General features: G+C 44.0%; 1 protein-coding gene across 2 annotated transcripts in view; it reads left to right on the top strand.

Moving 5' to 3' along the window:
- Positions 1 to 890: 890 nt before the first annotated feature.
- ATP2C1 (ATPase secretory pathway Ca2+ transporting 1) overlaps positions 891 to 10,431 on the top strand; it is a gene marked incomplete at its 5' end in the record, with an annotated part of 103,159 nt that continues 93,618 nt past the window's right edge. For both annotated transcript variants that reach the window (XM_080934737.1, XM_080934738.1), the window contains one exon: positions 891 to 998. In XM_080934737.1, the coding sequence (XP_080790863.1) occupies positions 891 to 998 (108 nt within the window). The remainder of the gene's footprint in view (positions 999 to 10,431) is intronic.

Raw genomic sequence — 10,431 nt, 5'->3', positions numbered from 1 at the left:
TTGGGGGAGGGGGAGAGAGCTTTGGTCAGTTTTCAAGCAGAAATAGGAACTTTCAGACACCAGGAAACCTGAAGGGGTCTGCCCTAAGTCCTCTGCATATATACCTTACGGCTCAGTAGCTCTGTGTTCTTGTGGAATTCCTAACAGTGGGACCTGGGTCAGGGGCTGTCCCTGACTCTTTTACCTATGTGTGGGACCCCTTTTCTCCTGCTGGGGGGTTGGGTGGAGGAGGAATGGGGTGGATAGAGAGGGGAGAGGGGAAGGGGCTGGGAGGAGAGAAGGGAGGGGAAACTGGTGGTTAGGAAGTAATATATGTGTGAAGAATAAAAATAATAAAACAATTCCTTTAAAACAGTGTTTCTCAAGGCTGAGTGGATTGACACCCTTTTAGCTGAAGCACAGTTGAAGGTTGTTAGCGTGTGTTGGTCATGACAAGAAAGCTCAGAGGAAACTGGGAAACCTGTGTGTCATGCCCTCCTTAAAAAAAGAGAGAGAAACCCCAGAAATACTGTCAGAAGAATTAAAATTAAACCTCACGAGAGTCTGTGGGTATGGAAAGTCACCAGCTAGCTAATATTAACATAGCTTGCAACTGAGCCCTGCTGCTCAAAATAGGACAGTCAGTCATATCCCGCGGTTGCCGCCGGGCTGTTTACATTCCTCCGGCCAGCCCAGAACTTCTTTCTGTCTCTGGCCCCAGGGCATTGCTTTTCTGGAGGTTTCTAGATGATCGGCCACACTCAGCTGTCTCCAGGAACTCAAACTCAAAGAGGGAGCTGGAAGACACCTGCTCTGTTTGTGGTGGAACTTCAAAGGAGCGGCTAAGGATAGGCCAGGTTTCTAGGTTGCATTTGGTTGCTCTCAGGGAGGGGCAGACAAGGACCCTCAGTATGGAGAACTTACTGCCTCCGTCCAGATTTTCTTTCTGGAAAAAGTATCCTCTCCACTCGATTCGGAAATATTTCTCAACGCCGAGAAACCCAAGGGCCGAAGAACAGGTAGTATTTTGTTTGCGCTAACTTTAAAAATAACTGGTGCTTATTTCTGGGTGTGGCTTGTCGAAGCTTGGGGAATGTTTCTCTGCTGGTTTACTGCTGTTCATAAGCATAGGTCGGATCTAGCTTGTAGCTACTGGTGCTTGGCAATCCGGAGCCTGCGGCTTGGGAGGGTTTAGTTGACTGTGGGGCATTTGGATCCTCAGCTGAAGCAAAAGTTCTGGGGAGAAAACACTTCTTTTGCATTCTTCCGTTATCTCAATGAAACTTCCATACTGCCGATGCTATTCTTTTGATACTTGGATATTTTTTTTTCAGTGTTTCAAAGACAAATTTTCGAAACCCTTCATAGCTCAATTGGAGAAGTAGCACTATCTAGAAACATACTTGTTTTCCTGCATGCTTCTGGGAGTATGTCGTTGTTACCAGGACTTGCAAAATGAAGATTATCTGCATGGCCATAATCAGATCATTAGTGGGCTGATGAGATCACTTAGATATAATAGATAATTCTTATATGCAGGGAACAGAGCACAATGACGATTAGTCCTTTTAGCCAATCGAAAGCTACGGTTTCCCACAGGAGACTCCAGCGTGTGGGTGGATAAGCACTTTTTAAAGACCTGTTTAAAATGTCTGGTTATTTTCACTTAAAAACATGTGAGTTCATTACACCGATAACATTATACACTGACACCTAAGAACTGCTTTCAGACCCGCACTGGATCAGAGAGATGACACTGTGGCCCGTTTAAATCCAGGAGTTCATTTAGATGTATGACAATGGACTAGAACTGTGAAGGACAGGTCTGTCCCCACACTGAAGGTGACCAGCAGCCACGGGCACTGTGCCTCGTGCTCACTCTAGAACCAGGCAGCAGGTATGGCCAGTGTCCTGCTGGTTTTCCTCTGTGCTGGAAAATGACCCATCAGTAAGATGCCTCCCAGAAATGGAAGCAGAAGGAAAACCCTTTGGTGACCCCTTTCCCCCAGAGCTCTTGCCTCATTTCAAACAAACAACAAAAACGCGAAAGATCGTCATTATTAGGATAGTACAGGAAACTGCTTCTCGGCATCTACTCTTGTAATTTTGACTAGTGCTAGAGACTCAGGCTCTCCAAATTAAGGGAGCTTGTGTACCCCGCTTACCTCACCCTCAGAAACATTTCTGCTCTCCTCTCAGCATGCCTGGGATTTTCAGTAGAAAATGGGAGAAGCGCATGGTGGTACCCAGGGTCTTTGTCTACCTCAGTAGCAATGTCACAGGCTTTTTCCATGGGGGAGGGGGAGAGAGTGACTGACAGCATGACTGTGGGGGGTGGGACGTGGATTTCTTCCCCCTTCTGAGCAATGTGTGTGGAGAGAGAGAGAGGTGGCTATGTTGCTTAAACAATCCTGTGGGCTCTTTTTCCCCCTTGAGGTTTGTTTTATTGTTTAATTATTTATTACGTTATCTGTGTGTGTGTGTGTGTGTGTGTGTGTGCTCGCTGTGTGTATAAAGAGAGTGTGTGGTGTATACACATACAAGCATGTGTATGTGTGCTGTGTGTTTGAAGAGGGTATGTGGTGTTTGCACACATAAGCGTGTGTATGTGTGCTGTATGAAGAGGGTGTGTGATGTATGCACAAACAAGCATGTGTGTGGGTGCTGTGTGTGGGTGCCCATGGGATGGACATAGAAGCTAGTGGTTGAGAGCAAGTTGTCTTGTCTTAGTTTCTTCTCCATATTATACTTTTGAGATAGTCTTACTAAAACTGAAGCTAGATGCTGTGACCAGGTTGGCTGGGCAGCAAGCCCTCAGGATGTCTCTCTCTGCACACCAGTGCTGGCCTCACAGGTGTGTGCTGCTGACCCCGGCTTTTCACGTGAGTGCTGAGCACCAGGATGCAGTATTTCTAACACATACAGCAAGGATGATGGGTGCTGGGCACCAGGATGCATTACTAACACGTACAGCAAGTGTATTTCCCACTGAGCCAGCTTCCCAGGCAGTACTTTGTTGTTGTTGTTTGGGTTTTTGTTTGTTTGTTTGTTTTGAGACATGGTCTCAACATAGCCCAAGATGGCCAAGCCTGTCTTTGAATTCGTCATTCCCCTGCCTCTACTTCCCAAGTGCTGGGATTATTGAAATATATCACTACTCCTAGATGCTGAAAGTTTATTCTGAAAGCACTACAAAATCATGCCTCTGGAAGAGCAATAAGACTCAGGATGGGGACACAAGACTCGGATGGGTGGGTGGTCACCTCCCCAGTTTACAACCATGTGGAGTAGCTGGGAACAACTGAAAGCATTATGGTGTTACTAACTTTCTATGTTGTTGGAAAAATACTGCATTTGATTCCTTTTGAAAGCCAATTACAGCTAGCTGTTCAGCAGTCTAACAAAATTAGAGAAATTGGGTCAGCCTGGTTAAACTTGGAAAAGCGAAAGGTCATAGAGAAGCCTAATGATGTCCACGCTCAAACGGCTATTGCCTCTAGTCCTTACATCCCTGTAAACCAGATCTGCAACAGAAAGCTAAGGGGACAGAGATGTTCAGAGGATGCGCATTCTCCTGGGAGCTACCCAGCTAGAAAATATAAAGGGGATGGGGTTAAAATGTAAAAACCTGGGTTTTCAAGCTTTATCTTGTCTGCCATACTCCCCTTGATTTTTAAGAAGAAAAAATCGGCTTGCAACAGAGGTATTCAGGGCTGGGAGTATGGCTCACACAAGGCCTTAGGGATGACACCCAACCAACCAAAAGGGAAGTATTTAAAGCTTCCTTGGAAGCCAGTTGAGGCGTCTCCTGAATGAAGATGGGGGTGGGGTAGGAATTAAAAGGTCAGACAACTAACTCCCTCAATTCTGAATAGTCCATTGTTATTGAATGTAATGTCTGCACCCCAGTGTCTTCACCCTTCAGTACCAACTGGGCTGTGGGATCCCAGAGACATCATCTGCTTCTGCTCCTCTGTGCATTGGAACGCACTCCTCTCTGGGCTGAGATGAGCACCTTCCTCCAGTTCTGCTGGAGATGCAGCAGAGACCTCTCTTTTCTAAGGTAGCCTGTGCTCTGCATGTTGCCACCATACTCAGCACAGTCACTATTTGCTTCCATGTCGAGATACATGTGCACAAGTGACCTTGCCTCGTATGCTGTTGACTCTCTGACTCGATTTGCAACATGGCAAAGGCTGGTGTGGGAGATACCTGTCCTGCAGACAGATGATATGTACTGGAATGTCTGTGACATATATCACTTTTACCCAGTTCTTGAGTAGGCATCTCCCACCATGCCATGGTCTAAGTCATGGTCATTGTTTTTCTTATCCACAAATGCTTCTTTGAAGTGTCTCCTCAATGTTCTCCCCCTTGTCCTTGGTGCCATAGAGACTGGTTTTGACTCAGGACTTGGTTTATGTGGTAGGTTTCACCAAAAGCGATGATGTGTCTGTTGGGGCACGACAATGTCTTTGCTCTTAAGTACCAACAGGGATGTGGTATCCCAGACATACCATCTGCTTCTCATCCTTTGAGCTCCCAGATCTCTAGCAGAAAACACTTCAGAAATCCGAGTCTCTACACAGATAGAAGGTCAAAGTCATGAGTATGTGAAGATGCTAGATTGGAAAGACTCATGATTATCAAAATGAGATGGTGCAGTAGGAGCAGGGAGCCCAAGCCTCAGTGGACCTCGGGTGAATTTGGTAAGTCTTCTTGGGTATGGTTGCAGTTCCTCTATCTTGGCTTAGAGCAACAGTCATGGTGCAGTTCAGATATCAGTGTCCAGCTAGTCAGGGGAATGAATGTGACTTGTAGGTAACACTCTTCTGAGTCCTAGAGACCAGCTGTTCTGTAGCTCAGGTGACCAAGTAGGACACTGAATAGGGAAGGGAAAGTTTGTTCTATCACTTGGTAAGCTGTTCCTTGGCTGCAGCCTAGAGTGACCTGTGGGAACCTCGAGCTCTCCACTGCTTTTGAGGGTGGTAGACTTGGCAGCGACATTATGTAAGGATGTAAGGAGCCAGTGTGTGAGCTCATTTGGAAAGTCTGTTCTCGTTTTTTGCTAGATGGGGTCTGCTAGTCCCGTAACTTCAGCTAATGACTTCTAAGCCAGTCACTCTCAAATGCTTACTGAGAGTACACTGCAGCCCTGTATGTTCAGGTACCTATTTAGTGTCTCTATCTGGATGTCTTGTAAGCATGGCAAATTGACTGTGTTCAGGGAGAACTCTCCAACTCCACCCACTAAAGCAATTTCTCTTCCAGTTTCTCTATCCATCAACCTAAAAGCTCAGACCACAAAACCTTGGCATCATCTTGGTATCTGCCTTTCTTCTCCTTACCCCCATTTCCCAAGCATTTTAAGAGATCTCATTCTTTAGAGAGGAAGAACTGATGACATGTAAACACATACACACACATAGAGAGAGAGAGAGACAGAGAGAGAGAGAGAGAGAGAGAGAGAGAGAGAGAGAGAGAGAGGTATTGAAATGGCTCCCAAGGAATGCTGGGTAATACAACAACAGACATCTACATGCTAGAAGCTACAAACCTCATAGCTGTTCAGTCCACAAAGCTGAATGCTTTCAGTATTCTCATCCTGGATCTAAAGATCTGGAAGATTTATGGTTATTTATTTTGAGTTCATTTTGGAAGACAGTAGAATTTGGAGTCTGGCGGTAACTGCAGTAACACAGAGACACACCAGCAAAACGCAGAGGAAGGCAGTCAAGCAACACTGCTTTTTTTCTTCAGACTTCTATATGCCTGTGTCACCCATCAGAAGGTTCCCAAGGTGCTAAGTAACACTAGCCAGTTCTCAAACAATTATTCAATTTGCCACCATCCTCTCACACAACCTTTCCTCACTGAATCATTGCAATAAGAGCCTCCCAGTTCCTGCCCCATATCCACACGTACTGCTGAAATCCCCACTCTATACCATTCAGAATTTCTTTCTACATGAACTCTTACTTCACCCCAATGAAGGGACATGATTCTTTATAGTTGTTTAGGTACCAGTACCAGACACATATCTGGCATAAATGAGACAATTTATGTGGGTGAATGAATGACAGGTACTTCATCACTATCGGAGACAGTGTAGAGTCAGGTACACTGCATGGGTAGGATGCTGTCATGCGGAGCAGACCATGTGGCAGTAATAGTGACACTAGGCTAAGGTAGAGAAGAGCTGGGTTTTGAGACTTGGCTGTCAACTTGTGCTTTTTCTCTTTAGCAGTCTCATCAGCTGAAATCTCTCCTTCCATGGATCCCTGGCAAGGGGAAGATAAGAGGAGGGACCAGAAAGCACAGGCTGACTAATTTCACAGACGAGATTTTGAAATGATCTCAGCCAGCAGAGCCTTTGCACTCACACAGAAGACATTTTTCTTCCTGCATAAGAAATAGCATTAAGAACTGACCAGATCAGTTGTGTCTGTTTAACATCAAATCTGAATCTACTTGCAATATGAAAAGTCCTCTTTGGAGCTGAGTGATATAGCATAATTAAAACTACATTTTAATTACAGACTACAATCAGATTTTGGTTTGGAGGCTGGTGTAAAGTTTGTCCCCAATGGTTTAAGAGAATGTGCCTCAGTCAAACAGGATCCATGGTTTTTTGTTCGTTTGTTTGTTTGTTTCTGTTTGTTTTTTAAAAGCAATTTATTTCTCTTTTAAATATTTATTTTATGTGTGTGAGTACTCCGTAGCTGTATTCAGACACACCAGAAGAGGGCATCAAATCCCATTATAGATGGTTGTGAGCCACCATGTGGTTGCTGGAATTTAAACTCAGAACCTTTGGAGGAGCAGTCAGTGCTCTTAAACACCAAACCATCTCTCCAGCCCCTTTTAAAGCAATTTCTATCCCTCCTTAGTTATTTGCCTTTTAAAAACAATACTGCTGAGACTTGAACCCAAGCCCTTGCACATGTGAGGCAAGTACTCTACCTCTGAGCTGCATCTCTAACCTGACAGATGCTGTAACTTTTTCTCCCTTCTTTGTTTTTTTAGAGAAAGCATACTTCAAAGTTGAGATGTTAAGTATTTGAATTGAATTTGAACTTTAGAAAGCTGGGTATCTAAAACCTGAGGGTGCTCTTCCTTATGCATCTCCTTCTCCTGGGCTGCTTTCCCTGCTGTGCAAGTACTCTTCACTGTGCTGTATTTCCAGCCCCTAGGCAGGATCCTCCCCCTCAGTCCTTTCTAATATATGCTCTAAAGAAACCTTGCAATTTTTCTTTGCTGTATCTCCCTGAGCAATTCCATCAGTTTATGGAGCTATTTAATACCAACAGGTCCTAGACAATTAGCAACAGGCTTGTCAGATGTGGGGCGCTGAATACAGGCTGATGGAAATGAATGAATGGGGTAAAGGGTGTCATGAATTCTATCCTGAGATGGAAGTGCTTAAAAGAATCCTGGTTGTTTGGCTCAGTGAGGAAGAGGTAGAATGTGGATGTCTTCATCTGTGTTTGTGTGTGTGTGCTTCATACGATTCATAGGGCTAGTTTGTGAAGAAAGCCAGGGATGCTTCTTGAAGGTTACAGAAAAAAATTAAGCATGACTCGTGGGCAGAAAGAGAAGGGTAGTTGTGATGTGATAGTAAAGTCAGACAACAGAGAAAGTAACGAGCCATTTACAGAATACACAGTTACATGTCCCTCTTTGAACAAAGATCATTGTAACAATGGTTTCTGATCCAGAAAGAGAATACTGAATGACTTATTTGGCCCATTCTAGCCATAAGATTCTAGACAGTGGGCAATGGAAAGATGAAAAATACAGATGGATTAGGTTTTATTCTTGTTTTTTTTAATTTCATTTAGCTGTTTGTAAAAATTTTGTAGAATGAGCAATGCTACTCTGAAGTCTAAGGCCAAGAAAGCCAGAAACAAATGACTTGAGAGGTCCTGGCAGTGTGCAAATCCTCCATCCAGAGAGGAAATATAACCACGTCTAGTAGTGACCTCAGGTGAAAAGCTTATGTACCAAGGACTAGCTTTCCTGAGCCTAATGGACCACTGAATACTTCTATCTGCAGCCCTGTAGCTTTTATAGCCCCCTCCCGTCTAAGGATAAATAACCATGTGTACTTACACAGTCGTGGATAGAGAAGAGCCTTAGGAATTTCAGGTTCTTTTGTGACATTTTAAACATTAAGTGCCCCTCCCCAATGCAAAGCCTCTTAGTAATTTTAGTCTTCCCTCCCCGAATTTGAACACTGTTAGCGTTCTGTTCTTCAATGGAAACTCCTATAAAGATCACGATCTGTCTCTATTGCACACATCTTCCCAGCTGTGTACCTCTACTTTGGAGACACCTGGACATCTGAGCTCTTAGTATCCCTGCCATTTGCTTGTGAATTTTCCCCATTGACTGTACCCAGCTGCCTTCAAAACACAAAGTAAATAGGTGACTGCCTGGACTGTTATTATGTCTCTGAAATATAGGAACACAACAACAAACCCTTGTACATTCATGCAGACCCCTAAGTTGTGTGTTTATCAGATTTGGTGATAAAACACAAGAGAAGACTTCAGTCCTCAGTTGGTTCACTTATCCAGGGGGTAGGGGGTATGGGGGCAAGGTAGGGCACCATGGTGAAGCAGTAGGCAAAGGAAACCACTGAGTTCATTGTCTGGGAAACAGAGGAAGAGGGGTTGTGGTTGAAACATCAGCTTTGAGGGAATGTCCCTAGTGACCTTTCTTTCACTAGATCCTTCTTCCAGATGATTCCATCTTCTTTCAAGGACACCAGAGGGTTGGTGCTTTTTGATACAGGATTCTCTGGGAGACCTTCAGGATCCCAAATATAGAGGCTTGCTACCCAATTTTACTCCTTTGACAGCTCACGCGAGACACTTTGCCAGCTTCTGTTCAGAACAGAAGATGGCACAATCTCACACCTTGTACAGACAGTTCTGTGTCTTGACAGAAAAAGGAATGAGTTCCCTACATATGTTGTACTGCTCGACATTTTGCTGTGAAAATGCTGAAATTATTATTATTAGCTTGTTCATCCTCATGGGAAATATGGCTTGGGAAAGACAACGAGAGTGTCCATTTTAGAAGAAGGAGCTTAAGGTTTTTATTCAAGTGTCTTTCTTACCTGTGTGAAGTACTTGGCAAGGTCCTTTAGATCTACCCTCGGTTAATCCTCACAACACTGCAAGGTTTGTCGTGGCATCCTTATCTTATGGCTAAGAGGAATGCCATTTAGGGAGGTAAAATAACTGGGTACATGGGTCATAAATAGTAGCAGTAAGATTTTGTTTTCAGATCTGTTGACAAAGCTCTCCATATGAGACAGAGACACCCTTCCCCCCCACACTGATGGTCCCTCTCTCTCCTTCCTCTGGGCCTTCCTTTCACTTTTTCCTTGCAATTAGATGTTCTTAAGTTTACTAAAGATAACAGGACAGAGGAGGTGGCTTAGTGGTTAGAAGTGCTAGCTGCTCTTCCAGATGACCCAGTTACAAGTCCCAGCACCCACATGTAACTTGCATGTGGTATGCAAATCAATATGCAGGCAAAACACCAATACTCATAAAATAAATAAAAATTATAATGGTTAGAACGAGAACTATGGTAACTTCTGGTAGAAACACTTTTTAAAATCAAGACATTTATATTGATTAAGTGCATGAGGATGAAGCATGCAGCTGCAGACACTGAGCCCAGGGATGCAAATGCTCTGTTCTCAGATCACCCCGCAGATAGGCTCAGAAGTAATGTCTTACCAGCTGCAATCCAGCCAGGCATCATTAGCCCCTGAAACCAACACATTAAACGCCAGGAGCCATAAATATCACAATGATTGCAGTTAAATATTTAAAATGCGACAGTTGCAAAATTGAATGACAAATACCACAAGTATCACAAAATGTAGAGGATATTAATTAGCGGAGGTATCCTAAGATGATTTGTCCCTACCTTTGGGTGTCTGGGATCCTTAATCACCCCCTCAGGACAGCACAGGAGAACAGGAATGCAAACATTCTCTCGTAGCTGGTCTTTGTCCCCAGTTCAACCTCTCAACACTAGATACTAGAGAAACAAAAGGAGGAGTTAGGAAATTTCCTGAACCTTTTCCTTTTGTTTCTTCTTTGAGCAGGAGGACTAACAGACCACAGCCCAACCCCTGTGAATGACCACCAACCACCCACCTTGCCCCTTGTATTGTACCCTCTGAAAAGGTCCCAGAATTCCAAATGTCACAATCACACAAACTATCTGAAGCTGCCAAAACCATGCTTCTGCTAGAGCATGAGGCAAATCATAGTCAGCTGCTGTGGACCGAAGCTGCCCCACATGTCTACACCTGGGATTAAAATGAAAGCACATTCTTAATAATATTTCTGTGTTTTTTTTTTTTAACACATTCCAGAATTCTCACTACATTTCCTGGTCCTGGTTAATTTATATTAGTTTCTAAAG

The sequence above is a fragment of the Micromys minutus genome (assembly GCF_963924665.1).
Source record: "Micromys minutus genome assembly, chromosome: 21".
Lineage (NCBI taxonomy): Eukaryota > Metazoa > Chordata > Mammalia > Rodentia > Muridae > Micromys > Micromys minutus.
Note: the sequence above shows the minus strand (reverse complement) of the source record. Positions and strands in the feature narration are given on the sequence as shown.